The sequence below is a fragment of the Bos indicus genome, chromosome 6 (assembly GCF_029378745.1).
Source record: "Bos indicus isolate NIAB-ARS_2022 breed Sahiwal x Tharparkar chromosome 6, NIAB-ARS_B.indTharparkar_mat_pri_1.0, whole genome shotgun sequence".
NCBI lineage: Eukaryota > Metazoa > Chordata > Mammalia > Artiodactyla > Bovidae > Bos > Bos indicus.
In genome coordinates, this window is record NC_091765.1 from 46,043,664 (window position 1) to 46,070,151 (window position 26,488).

At 45.9% G+C, this 26,488-nt stretch overlaps 1 protein-coding gene across 4 annotated transcripts in view; it reads right to left on the reverse strand.

Moving 5' to 3' along the window:
- Positions 1 to 21,894, reverse strand: part of SEL1L3 (SEL1L family member 3) — a 108,342-nt gene extending 86,448 nt beyond the window's left edge. The window contains exons 1-2 of one of the 4 annotated variants that reach the window (XM_070791244.1): positions 21,656 to 21,890; positions 4,253 to 4,823 (exon numbers count right to left, since the gene is read on the reverse strand). In XM_070791244.1, coding sequence (XP_070647345.1) covers positions 4,253 to 4,823; positions 21,656 to 21,820 — 736 coding nt within the window. In that variant the 5' untranslated portion in view covers positions 21,821 to 21,890. Of the gene's footprint in view, positions 1 to 4,252; positions 4,824 to 18,164; positions 18,182 to 21,655 lie in introns of those variants that run through there. The other 3 variants (XM_019962546.2, XM_070791246.1, XM_070791245.1) reach the window with 3 other exon arrangements.
- Positions 21,895 to 26,488: the final 4,594 nt, after the last annotated feature.

Here is a 26,488-nt window from a genome sequence, read left to right on the forward strand (position 1 = left end):
GGGCAGAAAGTTAGTTTCTGATTTGAGAATCAAAAAAGGAAAGAAAAGAAGAAACCTTTGTGGAGAAGGAGTAGAAAATTTGAGCAGACTACTGAAATATGACTATGATTTTGCTAGGAAAACATGAAAGATGGCCATGGGGCTGGGAGAATGTTGAGGGTAGGGGCAGAGTGGCAGCTTCCAGTAAAAAGAGATTCATTAGCCAAGTCATACAGATGAGTGATCACAGACTGGAGCTAGAGGGCAGGTGCAGGGTGAAGGTGTGCTCATGTGTAGTTGCAAAGGAGAATCACTGCAGCCGTAACCAGTGCAGCAAAACGGTCTCCACCCAGGAAGCCTCAGTGTGTACAGGCCCTACGGAAGGCACACAGCTGACCCCACCCTACACGCTCCCTACCATAGCCATGTAAGAAAGCTGTCACAGTGTGATGGTCACATATAAGCTAAGAGAGAAAGGGTCCTTGCCTCTTGGCTAAGAGCCCTCATCCCTCAGTCAACAAGCAGTTGTCATGTGCCTATGTGTACAGGGTGCCACACTGGGCACCAGAACCAGACAACCCAGGCCTTGTGGAGCCTGTGTGCTAGTACAGAGACACTCCACAGGCAAATAAACCATTCAGTATATTCAATTACAAGGCCTGGGGGTGCTAAGGTTATGAAGGAAATAAAAGGTGGATACTGGTGTGGCGGGAACAATTGGGTAGGGCTGCCATCTTAGATAAGGTGGTCTAGGATGCTGTCCCCAGTAAGATGACATTCGTGCAGAGGTTGCAAGGAGGTAAGAGAGCAAGTCACACAGTGATCTAGGGGAGGAGCATGTTAGGGAGAGGGGACAGTGATGCAAATGTCTCAAAGTGGGAATGAACTTGGTACATCAAGGGAGAAGCAAGCAGGCCTGCATGGCTGGAACAGGTGGGCAAGGGGGAGTGTGGCAGGAGATGAGGCCGATAAGGGGACAGGGACAGATTCCACAAGCCATGCTCAGGGACGTGGGCGATCCTTCCCTACTCCATCAGGGAGGAGCTGGCTACAGGGGCCACTGCATAGGGGGACAAGGGCCAGCAGGGAGGCCATTTGCAGACTGCGGCCAGAATCCAGACAGGGACAATGGTGGCTTAGACCAGGATGACAGCAGACACGTGGTGAACAGCGACTGAATATGAGGTCGGGGCTGAAGATGGAGGCCGCAGGGCCAGCTGACCTCTCACAACAGAACGCGCAGTCCAGGTGCGCCCCTGGAGCCACCAGCCCCAGCGGTTTATTTCTTTCTCTGGGTGAGCTCATGCGTGAGTCAGGCACACGTGTGACAGGGCAGCGGATAAAGCCCGGTGTCCTCCCCCGGAGGGAACAGACAATCAGCGGGCCCCAGGCAGGGTGGATCTCTTGGCCAAAGGCAGGAACAGGTGCACTGGCAGGGCACGTGGCTGAGCCTTGGCACAAACGTGTCCTGAAAGGCTGCCAGCTTCTGATCCGGGGTAGGTTGACCCAGCAGGGCGGGACGGAAGCCGGCTGCACCTCCACCCAAAATCAGCCCACCGGCCGGCCTGGCACAATCCCAGCATGGGAGATGAGCTGCAAAGAGTGTCAGGGCGCACAGATCTGGCTCTGGAAGCCTAACTGAAGGCTTTAGGTGGGGGCGCTCCAACCACACAGACAGAACACGTATGCACCGAGACTGGGCTCTCTCTTCATAAAGAGAAAAGAAAATGCAAGCAAGTCACAGGGGGTACTTAGTTCAGACACAGAGCTCTTGCAGGACAGCAGGCACTTGACACAGAAAATGTCCCCCCCCACTCCACACCAGGGCTGGCGGCAGACTGCGATGGGGCCAGACATGAAAGCGCCCCCGTGGCGCACTAATGCCACCTTGTTGTTCGGACTTGACTCTTGTTCTTCAAGAGCAGAATAAAGAAGCCCCCGCTGGGAACCAGCCAGAGGCCTGGCCCTCTTCCATTGCGCCGCCGATATCAAGAACAAAGGTCGTTGGCACTGTCCATGGGGCTTGCGGCAGACTCTCTTTTGATTTCCTTTTTAAGACAGGGAGGGGAAGTGCTCCCCTTTCCTGGTGAACAAACCTCAGCCCGGCAAATAGCTGGTTTCGCGGGTGGATGGAGCCCCCCCTCCCATTGTCAGTGACTTTGACTCTTAGAAAAGGTTTTCTTCTGCATTATGCCTTTATTAGACTGGTTCTCACCCCAAAAGTAATGGTCTGAAGGAGATGCGGAAAAACAAAACCCACTGCGCTGTTCCTGAACCCAGTGACTACTGAGAAGGAACAACAAAAGAAAGAAAAGCTGTTTCGCATTTTAAGGGTATGTTCGGGCACCCTAAGAACTCAGCCAGTTCATAAATGACTTGATTTGAAAACTTCCAGCTTGCGATTCAGTCATTCTTCAATGAGAAATATGTGATTTGCCAAACATGAAATGGAATCATTAAGCCCTGACAAAATCAATCGGAGGCAAAGCAAAACTGTGGCTGCTTGTGCCCCGTGTTGCCTTCTCCTTAACAAATTAGGAATCCCCGCGGAAGGCATTCCAGACAGATGCTAGCATGGGGCCCTGCCTGGAAGAGGGATACACGCTGATCATCAAAACGCATGCAGCTTGACTATTTCGGAGGTTTAACTGCCCATCCCACCCTACCCCCAAAGTGCACAGTCACACACACACACATACACACACACACACACACACACAGAAAGAGAGAAAGGGGATTCTTCTTCTAGATTTTTCTACATTTAAAGCACTGCTCAGACATAAGCCAGACACAGAAGAGGACTATAAAATAAAATGTGGGATGAAATTGTCTAGAACTATGCACACACAAAACTGCTTGTAAAAACAGGTGTACTCTGAAGAAGGTCTGCAGTCTAGTTAGGAGTATTAGATCAGTGTCAATTTCCGGGTTTTGATATTGTACTCTAGTTATGGAAGATGTCAGTTAGGGGAAGTGGGGGGAAATAAACAAGGACTTGATCCCATTTTTGCAACTTCCTGAAAATCTCTATTTATTTCAAAATAAACAACGCCAAATGTGTTGGTTCTACAGCAAGTGGCCTCTGACCAACTATATACCACGTGGTTATTCTGGTCCATTCTGTTTTCATTATATGCCGGGTTGTTTGGGAGTGACCCCAGGAAATATTCACTGCCATTGGATTTCCCCCATCCTCCAAGTCTGCCTAGGGGTCCAGCCACTTCAACTCAAAGTCCCACCAGCTCTATCCTTGCTCCAGGGATTCTCAAGCTTTAAGGTGCATCAGAGTCATGGAAATGTATTTAAAATGTGAATTCCAGGGCCGGACACCCCACAGATCCTGTCTAAGCAGGAAATGGGAATCTGCATTTGCAACAAGAGCCCTGGGTGATTCTGATACAGGTGATCCTAGGGTCCCACTTTAGCAAACATGACCAGGCTCCGGGTGAGTGCCTGGGAGCATGCCTGGATAGGCTCCCTGTTGTAGGATGGGGAGAGAGCTGGCAAGCACTCCACATCCACATAGCAAGGTGCCCCCTGCAACAATGGAGAGAACTATAGCCCTCTTCTTCCAAATGCACGTAGCCAGTGATCTCCAACCCCAGCGCTTAAAAAAGGCTGAAAAAAAGCATAGGAGCCTCCTCTATTGATCCCTCAGTGGCTGTGACCCTGTGACATTTGGGTTAAAATATAGAGTTTGCATTCTATCATCATTATGCCTACTACTTTTTACTGAGTGTTGATTATGTGTTAAGCACATCTCATTTAATTCTCACTACACTACTCTGAGGGAATTGTTATTTATTATCCCATTTTATGGATAAGAAAACTAGGTTCTGAAAATTCCAAAGTTACACTGGCAGAAAGTGGCAGAGACAGGAGTTGAACTCAGGTACTTGGCTGACAAGCTAATGCTGCACCAAAACTAACACGTGAGGGCTTTTTGAGGGACATGAGGAGGAAGATTTTCCAGATCCTTATTTCAGTGGCACTAATGTTCCTCTTCAACGTAAAGCATATTCAAGCCTCTCAAAGCACCCTTTCATGACCCTCTGTCCCTCTCTCACCTCCATCTTCAATCCTGTTCTCTCCTACTCTTTCTCTTCTCACACCTTTTCATTTTCTCCCTTTTCTCCCCAAAGTCCAAAATTACAGACTGTTTGCCTTGTGTCCCCCATTTCTAAGATAAGAATTTTCTCATACACTCCTCCTCCTCCCATCCAGGCTGTCTGAAGAAATGAGCATTAGGTTTCTAGCAAGGCAAATGACCTACCATTCTCAAGAGGACACTGGGGAATCTTGTTTGCTCGAAGGTTCCAAATATAATCCATGTTCCACTCAAGGCACACTTGATGATCTTTGAAAGGGCGTTCAAAAGGCGGGACAGTCTTCAACAGCGTGTAATTCTTTGCTACAGCGTGTAGCAAATTTTCCTCCCATTTAACATTCAAGTCCCCACTGCTATATTGGTGAGTGATCCAGGCGCGTAGTATCACCACAGATACTGAAATGGAGTGTCTGATGAAATAATCATCTCTGTAAACCATGATGCTCGGGAATTTCACATGTACGATTTGTGTTCTGCTGGTGTGAAGATGTTTCTCATTCTTCCACCTTTTTTTGTACACGGGAATGCTACTTCTGAACTCAGATGAAACAACTGCTTCCAAATTGACAACACAAGGCTGAGAGCATAAATACTCTACGGAGACTTCAGACACATTGCGAACATTCCCTTCGAAGATGGTGAAATAAATAAAGTCTTTGTAAGCCACACTTTGCTCCGCTCTGGGTATCACCGACGTTGTCAGCGAAGTCTGCCTGCCCAAAGATGGTACAAAGTTCTGAGAAGAAAAAAAAAAAAGAAGTAAATTTAAAAATGATCATATTCTTGTTAATTTTCATTTTAATTGCTTTACAGATCTTCTCAGGTGGCGCTACTGGTAAAGAACCTGCAAGTCAATGAAAGAGACATGAGACACAGGTCCCATCCCTGGGTCGGGAAGATCCCCTGGAGGAGGGCATGGCAACCCACTCCAATATTCTTGCCTGGAGAATCCCATGCACAGAGGAGACTAGTGCGCTATAGTCTATAACGTCTCGAAGAGTTGGACTCTACTGAATCGACTTGGCACTCATGCACATTTGCTTTACAATGCTGTGTTCATTTCTACTGTACAGCAAAGTGAATTGACTATACATATACATATATCCCCTCTTTTTTGCATTCACTTCCCATTTAAGTCACCACAGAGGGCTGAGTAGAGTTCCCTGTTCTAGACACTATGTTCTCATCAGTTATCTACTTTATGCATAGTATCAGTAGTGCACATATGTCAGTCCCAACCTCCCAATTCATCCCACCACCCATATTAACAGATACATGAATCATTATATTCCTGGAAGAAAAAAAAATATCCATTTACATCAGGCAATGAAAGTGGAAGATAAAGGATGTCGAAAGCACTACCAAACAATTGGAGAAAAACCAACATACACACAAGTGAAGATTAGGCCATATTAAACTCTCTCCCCAGACTGAGTAGCATCTGCTGATCAAAATGGGACTTTCAAAGCTACATGGCAATCATTCCAGAGTTGGTTTCCAAATGGAGGAGCTAGTTCAGGGCAAATCCTGAACAGTAGCAGTGAACATGCCTTAGAGTGGAAAAGAGGCAGTCCAGCTGCAGACATTTTCAAACTATTGTCCTGACTTCAAATGGTAGTCAAAAGCAGCCAAATGAGACGATGGGAGAAGAGTTCAAAGTGGCGCCCGAGAGAACACATATCAGGGATGCCAGCCTGGCCCCTTTTTCTCCATAAGTTCTGAGCCAGGACAAGCCTACATTACGAATAAGCCAGCAGGAAGTTTCTATTGCTCCAAATCACACATAGGCAGGCTCGGACCACAGACTGTGTTGTCTGATTTTTTTTCACCATGGATGGCGCCATATGTGCCAAGAAAGATTTTTAGCTGTGGGTTTATCTACATGTTTCAATGATGAGGCCCTCTCAGTGTAGATGTTCCTTCCAGAAAAAAATCTGGAAAGTTTTGTCATGAAATCAAGGCAATGGTTTTTGACTAGGAGGCACGGATAGATGGCTGATAAGAGCTCTTCTCTAAATGAGACTTTGTGATTTAGACATCCAAAACACAGTCAGCTCAGTTTAGTTCAGTCACTCAGTCATGGCCAACTCTTTGCGATTCCATGAACTGCAGCACACCAGGCTTCCCTGTCCATCACCAACTCCTGCAGCTTACTCAAACTCATGTCCATCGAGTCTGTGATGCCATCCAATATCTCATCCTCTGCATTCCGCTTCTCCTTCTGCCTTCAGTCTTTCCCAGTATCAGGGTCTTTTCCAATGAGTCAGTTCTTCGAATCAGATGGCCAAACTATTGGAGCTTCACCTTCAGCATCAGTCCAGGGAATATCCAGGACTGATTTCCTTTAGGATAGACTGGTTGGATCTCCTTGCAGTCCAAGGGATTCTCAAGAGTCTGCTCCAACACCAGTTCAAAAGCATTAATTCTTCAGCGCTCAGCTTTCTTTATAGTCCAACTCTCACATCCATACACGACTACTGGATAAACCACAGCTTTGACTAGATGGATCTTTGTTGGCAAAGTAATGTCTCTGTTTCTTAAAATGCTGTCTAGGTTGGTCATAGCTTTCCTTCCAAGAAGCAAGTGTCTTTTAATTTCATGGTTGCAGTCACCATCTGCAGTGATTTTGGAGCCCAAGAAAATAAAGTCTCTCACTGTTTCCATTGTTTCCCCATCTATTTGCCACGAAGTGATGGGACCACATGCCATGATCTTAGTTTTCTGAATGTTGAGTTTTAAGCCAACTTTTTCACTCTCATCTTTCATTTTTATCAAGAGGCTCTTTAGTTCTTCTTTGCTTTCTGCCATAAGGGTGGTGTCATCTGTTTATCTGAGGTTACTGATATTTCTTCTGGCAATCTTGATTCCAGCTGGTGCTTCATCCAGCCTGGCATGTCACATGATGTACTCTGCATAGAAGTTAAATAAGCAGGGTGACAATATACAGCCTTGACGTACTCCTTTCCCTATTTGGAACCAGTCTGTTGTTCCATCTCTGGTTTTAACTGTTGCTTCTTGACCTGCATACAGATTTCTCAGGAGGCAGGTAAGGTGGTCTGGTATTCCTATCTCTAGAAGAGTTTTCCACAGTTTGTTGTGATCCACACAGTTAAAGGCTTTGGCATAATCAATAAAGCAGTAGGCGTTTTTCTGGAATTCTCTTGCTTTTTCGATGATCCAATGGATGTTGGCAATTTGATCTCTGGTTCCTCTGGCTTTTCTAAATCCAGCCTGAACATCTGGAAGTTCATGGTTCACATACTGTTGAAGCCTGGCTTGGAAAATTTTGAGCATTACTTTGCCAGCATGTGAGATGAGTGCAATTATGCAGTAGTTTGAACATTCTTTGGCATTGCCTTTCTTTGGGATTGGAATAAAAACTGACCTTTTCCAGTCCTGTGGCCACGGCTGAGTTTTCCAAATGTGATGGCATATTGAGTGCAGCACTTTCACAGAATCATCTTTTAGGATTTGAAATAGCTCAACTGGGATTCCACCACCTCCACTAGCTTTGTTTGTAGTGATGCTTCTTAAGGCCCACTTGACTTCACATTCCAGGATGTCTGGCTCTAGGCAAGTGATCACACTGTCATGGTTATCTGGATCATGAAGATACCTTTTTTGTATAGTTCTTCTGTGTGTTCTTGCCACCTCTTAATATCTTCTGCTTCTCTTAGGTCTATACCATTTCTGTCCTTTATTATGACCATCTTTACATGTATGTTCTCTTGGTATCTCTAATTTTCTTGAAGAGATCTCTAGTCTTTCCCATTCTATTGTTTTCCTCTATTTCTTTGCACTGATCACTGAAGAAGGCTTTCTTATCTCTCCTTACTAGTCTTTGGAACTCTGCATTCAAATGAGTATATCTTTCCTTTTCTCCTTTGCCTTTAGCTTCCCTTCTTTTCTCAGCTATTTGTAAGGCCTCCTCAGACAGGCATTTTGCCTTTTTGCATTTCTTTTTCTTGGGAATGGTCTTGATGCCTGCCTCCTGTATAATGTCACAAACCTCCCTCCATAGTTCTCCAGGCACTCTATCAGATCTAATCCCTTGAATCTATTTGTCACTTCCACTGTATAATCATTCGGGATTTGATTTAGGTCATACCTGAATGGTCTAGTGGTTTTTCCTACTTTCTTCAATTTAAGCCTGAATTTTGCAATAAGGAGTTCATGATCTGAGCCACAGTCAGCTCCCAATCCAAAACACAATAGCGAAAAGGTTACTGTGGACCCCTTTACTCCCATTGGAATGGTTACTATTAAAAAAAAGAAGGAAAACAAAGGACAAAATTTTGGAGAACATGTAGAGAAATCAGAACGCTTGTGCATTACTGGCGGGAATGTAAAATGGTACAGCCACTGTGGAAAACAGTACTGCAGTCCCTAAAAGAATTAAGCAGAGAATTACCATATAATTGAACAATGCCACTTCTGGGTCTATACCTGAGTTGAAAGCAGGGACTGGAAAAGATATGTTCATAGACTTACAACCAGCTTCATAGCAGCATCATTCATAACACCAAAAAGGTAGGTATTCTGAGCTTCCCTGGTGGCTCAGACGGTAAAGAATCTGCCTGCAATGCAGGAGACCCAGGTTTGGTCCTGGGTTGGGAAGATCCCCTGGAGAAGGAAATGGCAACTCACTCCAGTATTCTTGCCAAGGAAATCCCATGGACAGAGGAGCCTGGTGGGCTATAGTCCATGGGATCACAAAGTTGAACTCGACTGAGCAACTAACATTTTCAAAAGGTATAAACAACCCAAATGTTCACTGATGGACTGACAGATAAACAAAATGTGGTACAGACATACAATGGAACATTATTCAGCCTTAAAAAGGAAGGGAATTGTGACACACATGACAATATAGATAAACCATGAGGACATTATGCTAAGTGAAATAAGCCAGTCACCAAAGAATGAATATTGCTTGGTTCCACTTACATGAGTTACCAAGAGAAGTGAGATTCACACAGATAGAAAATAGATTGTTGTTTACAGGGGTCAATGGGGAGGGGAAATGGGGAACTGTGCTTTAATGAGCACAGAGTTTCAGTTGTGCAAGCTGAGAAGAGTTCTGGAGACGGATGGTGGTGATGGCCACACAACAGTGTGAATATACTTACTGGCACTGAACTGTACATTTTTAAATGGCTAAAACAGTAAATGTTTTGTTATGAATATTCTCACCACAATTTTAAAGTAAAAGGTCACTGTAGTCTTCTCCAGAGAAGGAAGAAATAGGGAGCCCTTTTTTCAGTTCTGTAGGAGGGGCAAAGGTGGATCGCACACAGAGCCTGGGATCAGGGAATCACATTTGCAAATAGCGGGGACATGGGACAGAACATGGGCAGCGCACCAGTCAAACTGAAAGCAAAACCCTAAGGGAACACAGCATCAAATGAGAGTCATTTTGACTGGGGGCTCTGGGACAGATTTTGTGGCGGAAATGGCATTTCAACAGGGCTTTGAAGAGTTCTTTAGGTAGGGAGGCAAAGGGAGAACACTACAAGTGTTGTGAACAGCTTAAGTAGAGGCATGAAGGCAGAGAAACATGGCTGTGCGAGGGTCCAGCAAGCAGCTGGATCTGGCCAGAGAACAGAACAGGGTAAAAACACAAAAGGACATGGGAATATGAGGGTGAAAAGAAAAGCAGAACCCCAGCTCTGGAGAACACCAAATTTTAGCCCAAGGAAGGTGGACTTGTATTCTACTGACAGTAAAGAATCGATAAAGGTTTGAGTATGTATATTTGTAGAAGCAAATCCTAGAAGAATTTGGGGGTCAGAGGGTAGGGGCATTTACGCTTTTGATAGTGCCTGATTTCCGTCCATGGAGATCACGCCCACAGCAATACATAAGGGCAGGTGTCCCCACTTCGACCAGTACAGTGTACTATTGGGCTTTCTGATCTCTGTGAATCTGTGAATAAGTGAATATTCATACTCAAATGTGTGCAAATAAAGAAGGGGGTTGTGTTTCTATTTTAGAGCACTGATAGTCGTGTAGAAACAAGGCTAGCAATCAAGAAAAATGAGCAAATGATACTATTCATTGATAAGAAAATTCTCACTTATAGCAAGAAAAAGGGAAATTAAAACCACACTGACAATGGAGAAACAGACACAGAGAACAGATTTATGGACACAGGGCATGAGGAGAGGGTGAGATGATTGGAGAGAGTAACATGGAAACTCACATTACCATGTGTAAAATAGAGAGCCAGTGGGAATTTGCTATACGACTCAAGGAACCCAGACAGGGGCTCTGTAACAACCTAGAGGGGTGGGTTGGGGAGGGACATGGGAGGGAGGTTCAGGAGGGAAGGAACATACATATACCTGTGCTTAATTCATGTTGATATTTGACAGAAATCAACAAAATTCTGTAAAGCAATTATCCCTCAATTAAAAAATAAATAATTTTTTAAAAATATTTTTTAAAAATTAAAAAAATACTACACTGAAATGCCATTTTGAACCTAGGTTCACAGAGATAAAAAAGCCCAATAGTACATTGCACTGGTCGAAGTGGGGACACCTGCCCTTATGTATTGCTGTAGGCATGACCTCCATGGACGGAAATCAGGCACTATCAAAAGTGTAAATGTCCCTACCCTCTGACCCCCAAATTCTTCTAGGATTTGCTTCTACAAATATACATAGTCAAATTTGTGCAAACTGATCTATGTATGACTTTCCACTATAGCACTATTTGTAACTGCAAAAGATGGAAAACCTAAATGTCCACCAAGAGAAAGTTGGTTTCATAAATGATAGTACATCTGCTCCTGGAGTACTAAGTAAGTGAAGTCGCTCAGTTGTGTCCGACTCTTTGCGACCCCATGGACTGTAGCCTACCAGGCTCCTCCATCTGTAGCCTACCAGGCTCCTCCATCCATGGGATTTTCCAGGCAAGAGTACTGGAATGGGTTGCCATTTCCTTCTCCAGGGGATCTAAACACCTATTCAAATCAGGAAGATTTCCTGCAGATAATGGGATGATCTCCAGTTGTTTGTTTGTTTGTTTTTAAGCAAATTCAGAAGTGCAACTTGACTTTTAAAAAAAGGAAAAAATATATACACTTTTGTTTCTGCACACAAAGCACTGGTTGCTCACGTGGAGAAGGACCAGGTGAGCAGGAGAGAGGGGAAGAGTGAGACCTGCACTGTCGGTCTTTACTTATCTTTCAAATTTTGTGTCACATGAATATTTCTCCCCTAAAAGTCGGGGTTTAGGGCTGGGGGGAAAAACAACCATTCTAAAAGATGAAAATGGAAAATGCAGCTTCTTCAAAAGGCAGAGGAATGTTAGATGAGCCGGCCACATGGGAAACCTGTGGGAAGAAACACCTCAAGACGTGGGTTCAGTCCACACTGCCCGCCCCTGCAAGGTGAAGTTTAACTGTTTTATGTTATCATGTAGACCTCCAAATTACAAGAAGGGGAATAAAAATTAAAATCATCGTATAAGTAGAGAATATTAGAGCAGATGAATCCTTGGTGATAAATCAGCTCACCCCATTTTTCAGACAAGGAAACGGCAAGCCGGAGGGGACGTTCTCCAACATCCCACAACTGGAGGCTTAGCCGAGTCAGCCCAGACACTCGGCAGCTCCTTCTCTTCACACCCACCCCGAGGTTCTCCACTGTACAGCACACACCACGAGACCAGAGATTTGCCATTTCACTGCTCCCTGAGAACTCCAGGCTGAATTCTGCTTTTGTATGAAGGGAGATACAGCCAGCATTTAAACAAGTGAGGGTTTATTCACTTGGCCAGATGTGCCAAGATGTGGCCCCCTTGTTAAGATCTGAATCGAACTGTTAAGCCCCAGCAGAGTTTAGCTGAAGCCAGGGGCAGCCAATGCTAATGGAAGCTGGACCAGAGTGGTGAGCATGGGTGAATAACACTCCCCAGTCCAAATGCCCACTCCCCCAATCCCTGGGGCTTCCCTTCCTCAGCTCCCTGGAAGGAGACATTTCCTTATTTAATGATACAATAGGGAGCAGAGTCCAGGATATACTGTGGCTTGTTAAATATAATTGTGTCCCTTCTCAGAGAATGACTTAAAACTTCTTCCTCATTCTTTTTACATATACTTTAACACTTAACCCAGGCCCTGTTCTCCACTTCAATTTTTTTTATAAATCACTTAAAAAAATTTTTTTTATTGGAAGGTATTGCTTTACAATATTGTACTGGTTTCTACCATACATCAATGAGTCAGCCCCTCTTGAACCTCCCTCCCATCTTCCACCCCATTCCACCCCCTAGGTTGTCACAGAGCACTAGGTTGACCTCCCTGTGTCACACAGCAAATTCCCACTGGCTGTCTATTTTATATATGGTAATGAGTATGTCTCCATGCTACTCGCTCAGTTCATCCCATCCTCTCCCTCCTACACTGTGTCCACAAGTCTGCTCTCTATGCCTGCATCTCCATTGCTGCCTGGCAAATAGGTTCATCAGTAGCATCTTTATAGACTCCATACACATGCATTAATATACAATATTTGTCTTTCTCTTTCTGACTTACATCACTCTGTACAATAGGCTCTAGATTCATTCACCTCGTTAGGAATGACCCAAATGCATTCTTTTTTAAAGCTGGGTAACATTCCATTGTATATATGTACCACAATTTCCATATCCATTCATCTGTTGATGGACATTTAGGCGACTTCCATGCCCTAGTTATTGTAAAAAGTGCTGCAACAAACACTGGGGCACATGCATCTCTTTTGATTACAGTATTCTCAGGGTACATGCCCAGTGGTGTGATTGCTGGGTCATATGGTAGATTCTTTAAATCGCATTTTTATTGCTGATGCTAGGGACTCTGGTAAAAACCTCTTCTAAACAGAGCTGTCTGATTTCCTTACATTTCATTTGGGAAGTGCAGTTAATAATAATGTTCATTAGTTTACATCCTATTGCTAAAAATGCCCCAGCCCACTTTTCTGTGTTAGTAAGTGCAGTATTGGGTTAAATATAGTTTCACTTTTCCTTGGTAACACACAACTTTCCACACCCCAGGCTCCTCATCGTGGAGATGGGTGGTGACAGAGGAGAATGAAGAAGGTATGGGGTATTCTCTCAAGGACCTTCCCTTGAAATTCTGTTTTTAAGGAAACCTCCATATACTCATTTGAAGATCATTTTATTCTCACTGGCTTCAGAGTCTCAAGTGAAGTAAAAGTATATTCCAGGTTGACAGGTTCTGGATGTATGCTATCTGATACAGTAGCCACAAGTCATACTAAGCACTTAAACTGAGATGTGTTATAAATGTAAAAGATACAATGGATTTCAAAGACTGAAGACAAAAAAGGATGAAAAAATCTCATTAATAATTTTTACACTGATTTCATGTTGTAATAAGTGAGTCAAAGAAAATGCATTACTAAAATGTGATTATATGGCTCGGATTTGTGGCTCACGTGATATTTCTACCCAATAGTACTACTCTAGATTTGAAATCAGAGACATTTCCTGTAAAAAAGAACCATCTGGTAATTCTTTAGGGTTTCTCTGCCACTCAATGTTCACCTAGTGCATTATCAAGAAAGCAGCCATTGACAACACACAAGCCAGTGAGCATGGCTGTTGTCCACTGCAATCTTGTTTACAGAAAAAGGCAGCAGGCCAGATTGGCCCAGGGGCCACAGCTTGCAGATCACTGTCGTAGACTGTCAAGCCTTTACTCTAGATAAAGTTTTTGTATCATTAGATACTGTCATTTTTATGAAAATGTGTTCTCATGTCGTTATTTTGAATTACAGCCATTTGGAAAGATGACAAGATCATACAATAATCAACAAAGACCACTTAAAGTGTTAGAGTTTTAAAGAACACAGAGATACACTTTATAAAGGAATAATCACATAGGAGAGATGAGATGAATAACCCAATCAGGCATCATTTTCCTATATGTGTGATTGATGAGGTTTGATTTGTTATTTTGCCAAGGGTCTCTTGTGGGCATGTTGACATCTTGCTCATGTTTCTTTCGCTAAAAATATAAGATGAGAAGTTGGAGCTAGGCTGAGAAAAGATAGAATTTCATGGACTGACACAGATAATTTGAGAAGTATGAGTGTCATCTGGGGAACAAGAGAAGAGCAACGTCAGGAATAGGGCAATATTCTTAATATGATGGGGATGTGCTGGCCCCAAAGAGGACCTCAGAGTCACCGTTAGTGGTTTGAAGACCATGGTTTAAATCCCCCAAGAAAGTGTTACAATCTTCAGTCTTGTGGGCACCTATGTGATGTAGGCAGCTGGCATCTTGTGAGTTGGAGCAGACCCAGTGGGCAGCTGCTATGCCGTGAGTCGTGGCTACCTCTGTTATGTACAAAACCAACACTGATTAGTGACACATCACACTCTAAATATTGATTAAGCTGAAGCTGATTTCCTGGCTCAAGTCATGTGTGTGGTTATGAGCTATTTTCTGCCAGGAGAATAAGGCAATTAACTTGAAGAGTTTCAGCTACGGGCATGACACGTGTCCAACCTTCATAGGTATTTTCACATGCCAGGTTGCATTAACATAAGCTAAAAATTACCCCAAACGTTCCTTTCTTTAGATATTATAAAGTCAGAGTCCATGTCTTATTCATTGTTATGTGCCGGCTTCTAAGACAGAGCTGGGCACATATAGAGTTTGGCTAAGTGTTTCTTGATGAAATAAAGTACCAGACATGGGCATTTTTGCCAGAAGCCTCAATGGTCCAACTCGGATCAACTGCCCCACAGTCCCGGAGGCTGCTGCATATATATCAAAGGACTAGATCCAATCTTGAGTTCCCACCACCCTTTCCTGACATCCACAAGTTCTTTGGTCATGGAGGTGGACTGGCACTTCCTTCCATGTTTTCCATCCAGCCTCATTAATCTCCTTCCAAAGAGCCCTTAACCTCTGGCATCTGACCGGGCCCCTGGGTGTTGGAGCTGACCTGGGGGACTGTGAGTGAGGTCAGAGAGGGTGGCGCTCCAGCACTCATCATGTTCCTTTGGGGTGGACTTCTCCCATATCTTTCAAACAACTGCCCTACAGTCTAGAACTTTTCCATTTTTACATACCAAAAATACAAATTAAAAAGTTTTAGATTTCCTGTCCCTCTAGCCTCTGTTGGACTCCTTCTTATCTGGCAAGTTTATCCATGTTAATGGGATAATGAAAAAAAATACTGCACTAATGGCATATATCTGCATTTCTATGCCAGCTTGGAGGAGATCATGCCTTAAAAACAAGGCCAAATGCCCTGCAGCTCATAAGCAACATAGTTGGGGTGTAAAGGACACTGCTGTGCCCCTCAAATGATCATTTAGGCAGCCACATCCACGTTCCACCCACACACAATGGAGCTGGGCTCAAGCCCTGAAACATCTGTTTATACCAGAAGGAAGCCCTAATCAAAGTCAAACTTGACAACAGTCCACAGAGTCACAAAACATAGATTCCTTTGTCTTTGTCTAATTATGTGTGTTTTGTAATTTTTAAAAAAGAAAGAAAGAAATGGGTCATTCATGTGTGTTCCTAATAATAGACCCCAAATTGGAAATATAACTGCATTTCATTCAGCCTGAGAATCAAGAAACAGATGAACTTATATATCTTTTGGATGAACAAAAAAATCTATCAAAGCCACCTAAACTTTTTTTAGGATGAGTGCATCTCATTCCTTTAAAAATCAATAAGAGGAAACTCTATTCAAATAACCTTCGCTTGTTCCAAAGAGCTGAGAAAACTTGGTTCTTCTCTCTATATGATCCACTTATTAGTTAAGGAAGGGGCAGAGAGATTAGAAAATCTTAACTCGCCACTTTACACCTCGCTGTGGAAAATTCATTTACATTTACACATGCACATGAATATATCTGATTGTAAACAACACTTGACCGTTTTTCTCATCCCTGTCTATTCTACCTCATGGGCTCTTAGGTAAACCTTGGCTCTTGAGCACCTTCTCTCCAAACTGGCTGGATCAAACTTTCCATAGGTCAAAAAGGCAATTGCATTGACTTAGAAGGCCCTTGTTTATGACTTCTGCCAACTAGAAATAAGCAAAAATTCTGTTTATGTCAACAAAGCATGCCATTAAGCAGAATGAACAATGACGTCAACATGGACTTCAAGGTTAAGACAAGCCTAGGGAAACATTTCCCGGCTGACCCAAGTGCCTTCCCCAATCAATACTCCTTGCTGACCTAATACTCCTCTCTCCCATTTAATATTGTTTGATATGCTATTTCTTTCTAACACACATTACAGGAGGGTGAACAAGGTTGGTTCAGTTTCATTTCATTGAGTACCTACTATGCGTGCTGGGACAAACGCAATTTAGTCTTCTCATTCACTTCTAACCTCATCCTCTCACACTAAGTTGCACAGAAGGTCTCCCCTCTAACCTCACAGCAGCTCCATGAGGGACACAGCATTACAGTTAACAGAAGAGGAAAAAAATGGATTCAGAGAGGGTAAATAACTCATCCAAGAGCAACCAGCTACTAAAAAGCAGAACCAAAATTCAAATCCATAGCTGCTGACTCCAAAGCCTGTGATGGTGTGCCTCCTGCCTCACAGAAACGCCCAAAATGATGCCTTTAATGCACTCACTTACTTCTATGCCTATCATCACTTTCTGGTTACAGGTGGGATAGTCTTGAGACTTGGCTCACTCTCATCTTAAAAGTGGTGGGTGAAAGGCTAAAATGCCATCAGATCACCATGCATGCATTACGTCTGGGGAGGGGAGACATTATCTTATTCACAAACACACACACTGCACTGAGCCGACTCCCCAGTCCAGGTCAGCCCTTCTTCGGGTGAAACTAGGAAACCAATACTAAGCCGCCAAAGCAGAACCTCCTCAGCAGTTCCTCACATCCTGCATGCCCTCCTGCCCTCAGTCCCTTTCCCCAGGAAATGGGATGAGCCATAAACAGGGTAACTGAATTTGCTTCAGGCTGCTGCTGCTGCTGCTGCTAAGTCACTTCAGTCGTGTCCGACTCTGTGCGACCCCACAGACAGCAGCCCACCAGGCTCCCCCGTCCCTGGGATTCTCCAGGCAAGAACACTGGAGTGGGTTGCCATTTCCTTCTCCAATGCATGAAAGTGAAAAGTGAAAGTGAAGTCACTCAGTCATGTCCAACTCTTAGCGACCGCATGGACTGTAGCCCACTAGGCTCCTCCATCCATGGGATTTTCCAGGCAAGAGTACTGGAGTGGTGTGCCATTGCCTTCTCCGTGCTTCAGGCTATTTATGGTCTACTCCACTCTATCCATCTTCTCCATAAATTGCCTGGGTTTTTTACACCTTCTCTTCTACCTTCCCTCCAGCTGCTTCATTCAGCCAACTAGTGGCTCCTACACTGTTGCCAACAGGCAACTAGAAGGAAAAGAAAGCAGGAGGCAAACACCACCATTTGGGAGCTTTCAGGCGCTGTGGTTGGGAGGCATGCGGAAGCTATTGGCTGATGTGAAGTTTGAGGATGGTCTGTGCATTTCAGACATGCATAATTACTTGCACAAACTGGATAATTGAGGGCCTCAATACCTTGTTTTGAACTTCCTAGGTCCTGTGTTACACAAAGCAAGGAATTAATGAATACTTCTAAAGGGGTAACTGACGGTCTGTGGCTGCTTACGGAGAATTCTGTACCAGACTCTGTCACAGTCACTGTCTGCTAATGAGCCCCACATACATCTGTGACGCTAACGCACTTTTGTTTCTCTGTCCTCTGGTTGTCTCACAAGTGCAAATGTCCACTCGGAATATTTCAGCTCTACAGACGACACCAATACCAGCCGCTGTGAGATTTGTTTTCCCATTTAAGAAAAACAATTATACATTCGAGACTAGAGTTCAGAACAGACAGAACTGCCTTCTACAAGTGCCATTGTCACAGACGGGGCTGGGCAGCCTCAGGTCATTCTAGTCACGTCTGGAGGAAGGGAAGAGTTAATGATGACCGAGACTGGCAAGGGGGTCTGTGAGGCTGAGCAAGACCTCTATGGACCACACCAGTCAGCACCCGTGACGCCAGTGGAAGCGGTTTCCATTACCTTTTGTTTTCAAGGGCCTCAGCCTCTCTGAGGAGACTCTCTGCATCTTGACCTTTGGCGACCTCAGAATTTTTTTGGCAGCTGCTGGAACCAGGGATCATCTTTTCAGAAATCTGCTTGGCATCGTTCCGTGACTTATCTTTCAGGCCTCGTCACAATTATTCATGCTTTGGCAGTATCCTAGCTACAGTCACAGTACTGTTCTTGGGCTGCTCCTGAAGGTTATTCTGTCCCAGCCAGTGGAAGAGGAATGTGCCCATAACCTCAGGACCCTGGCTCCAGGAAGCATGCCCCCCATGAGGGCAGGAACTTAAAGGCATTTGTTTAGAAAGCCACTCTGAACCTTCAGCCCTTGTGAACATGTATGTAGGTAAGGATGACACGAAAGAGGAATCAGTCCCCAGATCACCAACAGTTTGTCTTTGGAATACATTCCAAGGCACACTTGGCTATACTCACGGACACATGTTCATACAGACTCAAGTGCTGAACTCGGCCAGCTGCCTCTGGACTGTACAAGGACCCCATCCTTTACCTCTCCACTGTGATGGCAAATATCTCCTGACTTTACCTTTTTTTTTTTTTTCTCTTTAGCATTCTGCTTCTACTCTGTGGCTGGGCTTCCTGCTTTGTATATTTTAAGCTACTTTAGACATGACCTCACATCCTGGCCCATCTCACAGTAGCTGCTAATTTTGAGACTTTACTAATGGGCCATACATCTATGAATGAGGGGAATGGGTTACAAGTAGCAAAATCCAGAAGGCAATAAGCTAGAAGCCAATGGCTAGAACTGGGGCTCTGGAAGGAGACAGACTTGGGTTTCCACCTTGGACTACCTGTGTGTCACAGGGCAACTAACATAATCTCTCTGAGCCTCAGTTAACTCATCTAAATAGGGATCATACTAACTCCTACCTCACAAGGCTACTGTTAAGATAATGGTTACTGTTAAGATAATTGGATAATGCATATAAATAACCTATCACAATGCAAATTACTAGTAGTGGTAGTATTACTATTATTATTTAGGTTTCCAAATTATGGGATAGCTTTCTTCCTCCAGTGTCTACATATTTCTGAGGTTCTGCTTAGCTATTCTGCTCTCTACCCTCCACCTGTCCACCTCTCTGTCCTGACCAATCACTTTCTCTAGGAAGCATCCCTAGATATACAAGATGCACACAATTATGCATTTTCTCAGTTGTTTCATGATTTTCATGCAGCTGTTTTACATTTTCCCCAACTTGCAATTGAATTTCTCCAAGGTCAAGAGGGGTTACCTTTCAGCAGTTTCTCTGGTAGCACAAAACCTCTAGAGCAAAATCTCTAGCCACTGGCTAGACCTTTAGAACAAAAGGTTAAGTCCACCTTCCAAGTCACCCTTTTGCTTCACTGGGTTTTGCAAAACTTTCTCATTCAGTTGCAAAATGGCTTTCTTGTTTATCCAAATCATTTTTCTTTTACAGTAGCATATCTGAAGCTCATCTGAAGGAAGCACACACAGTCAGGAAGCACTGACATTTCTCTTTCCATGATAATTCCAAAATTCATTCCTTCTTTGTCTGCCAAGACATTCATCCATGCTCTAGTTATTTTCCACCTTAGAGTATTTTCTATAATCTTTCTTTTTGGAGCCCTACCTTACCACTTCACTAACTCACCATAGTCTGTTCATAATATCATTTTTCTCCTCTCTGTGATCGGTTCTCTCAAATCCCCCTTGGTCCATAGAGAACTTTTACACTTGCTCCATCATCTGTCTCTGTTCCTGTGGACCACTTAGGCTTTTACTGCTCTCTCTTTTTTTTTTTAATTTCTTGTAACTGTCAAGAAGCAGTCTCTCCTTGCCAGGTCTTGGGATTTCCATGTGGAACTTTCCTGATGGCTCGTCCATTAATGTTTCACACAGTGCTCTACTACATCATTTCTCCCTCTGTGGGTAACCAGTGCATTGTGGACGGGAATCATCTGTTTACACTGAAACCCTGTCATTTGTTATGGCAGTTTTATTTATGAGCCTGTGTGCTATAACCCTGTGGCATAAATATTAAATAATAATATCTCCTGGGTGAAAAAAATCATTCATGTCAACTGACAACTTCTTATAAAAATATGAACTAAAGCCAACCACAAAACCTGGTACTGGCTTATTTTATAATATGAGGGAAAACATGGGCTGCTCAACAGGTAGATACTAAAGCAGAATTACAACTTGCATTCTTACATCCTCTTGCTTCAGGGAGTGAAACATCCAAGAAGTAAAGAGTGAAACATCCAAGAAGTAAAGAGTATCAAAAGAAACTTGGGCTGGGTGGCGAGTTTCTCTGGAATCAAATTCTAATTCCTGCCAGTTCTTAAGCAGTTTTATCCTTCAAAAAGAAAAGTCTCCGAATAATGACAATGCCACATAAATGAAAATAATTCTGGACAATGACACTGCTCATTTTTTTTCTTTTTAGTATTCTGTGAATTTCCTATTACATCAGTTTCATGATTCAGCATTTTCCATTTCATTTATTTACAGTAATATATGGCAAGATAACCCAAGATTTCTGCAGGATCCTGGAACATAAGGTAAGCTGGCCGGACAGAAAGGGTGTTCCCTCCTGCAAATTTACTATTGTTTAGGAGAATTCAAAGCAGAAGAAAGAAAGCTACCAAAGGAATTGAGGAATATTTCCCCACCTTGTTCTGAGGGTCTAAATTACTCTGGTATTTTAAATGAGTTGGTTTTAAATAATAGGTTACTGCCATTTAGTTGATGACTAAAGCAGAAGCCAAGAAGTGTGCAAATTGTAAACGGAACATGCATGAGCCGAGTGTGTTCTCTGAAATAATGCTCAAGACGCAGCTGAAGTCTCCACTCTGGCGGTAAGCGTGTTACAAAGAACTAGATTTCTTTCTGGCATCCGCAACTTGGCAGGAGTGATCATGGAGGAGTTGAAGAGCGCTGGAAATACTAGGCTCCTCGCCCGATGCGTCCGCACAAAACGGTCCGGGCCATGAAGACCGGGTGGAAACTAAAAGGAGGGTCGAGGCGGGTGGCTTTGGCGGAGAGCAAGAGGCGAAGTTGGGTACGGGAAGGAAAGGAGCCGCGAGAAGATTGTCAGGGAAGCCCAGGACTGGCGGGGAGGGGGCTGGAGAGCCGTGCGCTGCAGGGAGGGAGGAGACGCGGGGAGCGAGGCTCCCAGGTCAAGTGGGGAACAGGACCGGGTCTCCAGAGGAACCTGACTCGGGTCTAGAGCGGGTCTCGGAGGAAGAGGAACGGATCCCGGCGAGAGTGCAGCGCCGCAAGTCCGGTCCACGCACCCCTCTCCACACCCCGGGTACCCATCCCAGGTGCCGGGAGCGCCCGGGGTGCGGCGGCGAGGAAGAGACAAAACTAGCCGCGCCGTACCCGCCCGCGAGGCGGAGGTCCCTGGTCGCCCCCACCCGCGTCCCCGGGGCCCCGCGCGGAGGGGAGGACCCGGGCAGGGTCCGGCGCTCACCAGGTAGCAGAGCAGGAGCAGCGCGCAGGCAGGGCGCCCGCCGAGGCCCGGGGGGACGCCGCCGTTCGGGGGTGCCATAGCTGCGGCCCGGGGGCCGACCGCAGGCGGCGAGGGCTGCTGCTGCCGCCGCCGTAGCCACCCGAGCCCCGCGCCGCGCCGCTGCATGGCGAGGCCGCCCGGATCCGGGCCGGAACAGGTCACCTGGTGCAGGGACCGGCCCCCGCCCGAGGCGCCACCTTCCCGCCCGCCCCCGGCCGGGCGGCCGCCGCGCGCGGGGCCACCTGCCGCCGGACCCGCCGCCGCCTCCACTGCCGCTCCCGCCGTCGCCGCCCCCGCAGCCCCAGCTGAGCGCCGGCTCCTCCCCGCCTCTCAGTCCACGTTCCCTCCCTCCCCTCCGCTCCCGGCCCAGCCCGCCTCCCGGCCGCTCCCTGCGGCCCCCGGGCATCCACCCCAGGGGGCAGCCCGCGCCCACGCAGGTGGGGACCGACCCCAGCCCCGCCCCCTGACCGCCGCCCCCAGTTCCCGGCCCGCTCCGCTTTGCCTTTCTTTCCTTTTCTCCCCAACCACCGCCCCCCCAACCCGCCGCCCGCCTTCCGCACTCTTTCTCTCCGCGATCCCTCTCCCCTCCCTCCGTTTCCCATTTTTCCCCCTCTCCAATTCTCTCACTCTTTTCTCTCTCTTCCTAACCTCCCCCTGCCTTTTTCCCCCACTTTCTCCCTTCTCTCCCAATCCGCTTCCTCTCTCTCCTTCCTCTTCTCATTCTCTCTCCTGCACATCCCGTCTCTCCCACCCACTCCTGCGGCGGGTCGCGCAGCCCAGTTCCCGCCCGTGCAGTGGGTTTTTGTTTGGTGGCTTTTTTGGCGAGGGCGCCATTCCCTCCCGGCGCAGGGCGAGTGTGCCCCCTGGAGTCGCGCCTCGCAGCGGCGCAGCTTCCAGTCTTTAAGGGTGGATTTTGACCCCTGCCAACCTCCACCTGTCCACCTGCAGGGGCGGGGTCGCCTCCCTGCCTGCGCAGTTTCAGCCCGGGTTGTGCCGCACCCTGCCAGCTGGTTCGCGGCACGTTCTGGATGCTTCCCGGGGGTTTTGTGCCCGGCTGGCACCGCCGCCGCCGAGCTCTTTGTTTTAATTGTCCAGAGTATCGGCGCCGAAAGCGGGTTTGTGTTTGATTTGCATTCCTGTGCCGCGGCTTCCACTTTGGACCGAAAAGAAAATGAGTTAATTAGGCCAGTGCAATTGTGCTCAAGCCCCAAGTGAAAGGGGCGAGGCTCTTGAAGTGCACAAACAGCTTAAAAAAAAAAAAAAAATCCAGCACTACCTCGGCCTTGGGGACTCAGGTTGGTATGGCTGCTCGCCGACCTGAGTTCTTCCGCCCGCCAAGGGGCCAGGCTGGACTGAGGGGGCCCCAGCTTGCGCCAGCCCTGGCTCTGGGAAGCGTGTGGCTGTGTCTAACGGCTCACACAATTGCTTGGGCCCGCGGCTGCTCTGAAACAGTTAACCAGCCTTCGAAAGTTCTCTAAAGCTTCCCTTTGGCACTGGTGGATTTGAGCGGATTGGAACTAATAATAGATTGGGAGCCTGAGAGGACACCATAGCAGGTCAAGTCCCAACAGGCATCAGGAGAGAGTTGGTGGTGAAGAGACGATGCCCAGGGTAGGGTTGGACCAGCTTTGGAATCCCCTGTGCCTGGATATGCCCTCAGCCATCTCTTGTGCAGCCCTGGCCACACTCAGCAACTCAGCTGAGTCATTCCTTACTTTTTTTAGGTCACCTAGGGCTGTGGCCCTGGGTCAGGCTCTTGGCTCCAAGTCACTCACTGCAAAGTAAAGTCTTATGTCACCGGTTCTCAAACTTCAGTCTGCCTCGCAATCACCAGGAGGGTTTGTTAAAACCCACATTGCTGGGCAAGTCAGCTAGAATTTGGGTTTCAGCTGATCCTGGGTGCGACTTGCTAACAAGCTGGGAGGTGATGCTGCTGCCAGTCCAGAGACCCCATTTCCGGAACGACTGGCTGATAGGAAAGGGTCACTCTGCTCCCCCTTCATCCAGAAGCAACCACATTAAAGCGTTTGAGGATTTCTTTATTTTATACCTTGTCCCACTTCCACAGACCCAAAGCTCTTAAAATTCTCCTGTGTGATGTAGAAAACCATTTATTCTATCAAGTGTCCAAAGGGATAAAAGATTTGGTGGCTTTGTCCTAGATTATATACATATTTTTTTCTATCAGTATAGTAGACTATAGTTTTTTTGATTTTTTTTAATTGGAGGATAATTGCTTTACAATATTGTGTTGTTTTCTGCCATATATCAACATGGGTCAGCCACAGGTGTACATATATCCTCTCCCTCTTGAACCTCCCTCCCATCTTCCACCCCATTCCACCTCCTAGGTTGTCACAGAGCACTAGGTTGAGCTCCCTATGTCACACAGCAAATTCCCACTGGCTGGCTGTTTTACATATGGTAATGAGTATGTTTCCATGCTGTTTTTTCTAGCTCATCCCACCCTCTCCTTCCCCCACTGTGTCCCCTAATCTGTTCTCTATGTCTGCGTCTCCATCGCTGCCCTGAAAATAGGTTCATCCGTACTTTTTAATGCTTATGGAAGACAATCTGTTCCGGTTCCAGAGAACTGGACCTCATAGTGTTTCTGGGGGTCCCATCTGTCTTCCAGGACCTTCCAGAGATTTTCCCTCTTCCTTCATAATACATGGTTTAGACTGGTCTTCGGGGAACTGAATTCTTGGGTTGTTTGTAATCAGGATACATGGAATGAAAGCTTTCAAGTCTTGTGAGCTTTAAAGTTTTGAATTTACCTAACTCTAGCCAATGTGGAGGCACCCCCTAGGGAACTGGCTCTTGTTAACCTGATGTAGGCCATGTCTCACTTTGTTATCTTCTACTGCCTTCCTACTGTGTGTCTGGCTCCACCCCAGGTACTGGCAATCCTGAGGAGCAGCAGGCAGGCAGAAAACTGACCCAAACACAATTTGATCCTCTGGAAGTGACTTTCAAGTTGCTCTGTGGTCCAGGACAGGGGGTGATGGGATTGACTGATTAATTCTGTACTGCAGAGGGGCAGAGAAAGAGAAGGTCAGAATTTCTATTCACAGTCGACTATGACATTTTGATCCAGAAGACAAAATCCATTATTGCCCTTGCCTCCTCTCTAGAGGTTTGTGTCATTAATTTGAAGGGTGTGGTCTGGTTTCAGAAGAAGTCTCTTTATTTAAAAATAGCCTCTTTTCCATTGCCCCCGTGGAAGGGCTTAAACTTCCACCATTACAATTCATTGGTTTGAATTAAGTTTTAATACTCCACTAAAAGGTGAAGGCCCCTGGAGAAAGTGTATTAATGTGATATCTCTCATTACTGCCAAAGCATAAGTCAGTTCATCACGTGCTCTCTAAGGAGACAGTGGAAGGTGAACGATTCCATACCTGAACACGGGAAAGGAGAAAGGCACCAGAGTCTGGAAGGAAGATGGCAGCCTCCCTTATCTGTGGAGGAGCACCCAGAGTCCTGGAGGGAAAAGGACTGGGGAGGATCTGCTTGCCTGGGTGGATGCTGTGTAACATCCGAGGCCAGTAGTTCTGACTCTGGGATGGTTGTGTGTGTGTGTGTGTGTGTGTGTGTGTGTGTGTGCATGCACACGTGTGCATGCGTGCTCAGTCATGTTCCACTCTTTGCAACCCCATGGACTGTAGCCCACTAGGCTCCTCTGTTCATGGAATTTTCCAGGCAAGAATACTGTGGTGGGTTGCCATTTCCTACTCCAGGCCGGAATGGTTGGAGATCAGAAAAATCTCAGAGAGCAATACCATTTGGCCAACTATTAACTTACCAAGTAAAAATATTTAAGCCAAACCACCAAACAAAATACAACCCCCATCCCCCATACACAATCTTCTATCAGGATTATTTCATTAACAAGACAGGGCATTTTTGCCAGCAAAAATTAGGAAGGAACTAGCATCATAATAATGGGGAAGAAAATGGCACCCCACTCTAGTACTCTTGCCTGGAAAATCCCATGGATGGAGGAGCCTGGTAGGCTGCAGTCCATGGGGTCGCTAAGAGTCAGACACGACTGAGCGACTTCACTTTTACTTTTCACTTTCATGCATTGGAGAAGAAATGGTAACCCACTCCTCCAGTGTTCTTGCCTGGAGAATCCCAGGGATGGGGGAGCCTGGTGGGCTGCCGTCTATGGGGTCGCACAGAGTTGGACACGACTGAAGCAACTTAGCAGCAGCAGCAGCAGCAGCATAATAAAAGGCAGTCCTTTAAATTAAATATAATTTGCTTGTGAAAAACTCATATCTCGTCTCAGCCTCATTTTGCTGTGGACAAGTAGAAATTTACCTTCAGATCAGTGATAACCATTGCTGGGCACTTGGAAGTCACATTTCTAAACACTACAGATGTGTAGGGTCAAGAGTTCTGTTCCTGCAGAGACCTGGGGTTACAGATGTGGGGTGGGGAGAGTGCTACGTAGGAAACAAAAATATTTCTTCTACCTGCTCCTAAGGCCCAGGCAAATGCCACCAGCTCCAGGGAGCTCCCCTCATAACCTCAGGTCAAAACTTTAATATCTTGTAGCTCAGACAGTAAAGAATCTGCCTGCCATGCAGGAGACCTGGGTTCAGGCCCTGGGTTGGGAAGATCCCCTGGAGAAGGGAATGGCTACCACTCCAATATTCTTGCCTGGAGAATTCCATGGACAGAGGAACCTGTAGATTAAAGGGCTACAATCCATGGGATTGCAAAGAGTCAGACATGACTGAGTGACTTTCACACACACACACACACACACACACACACTATAATGGA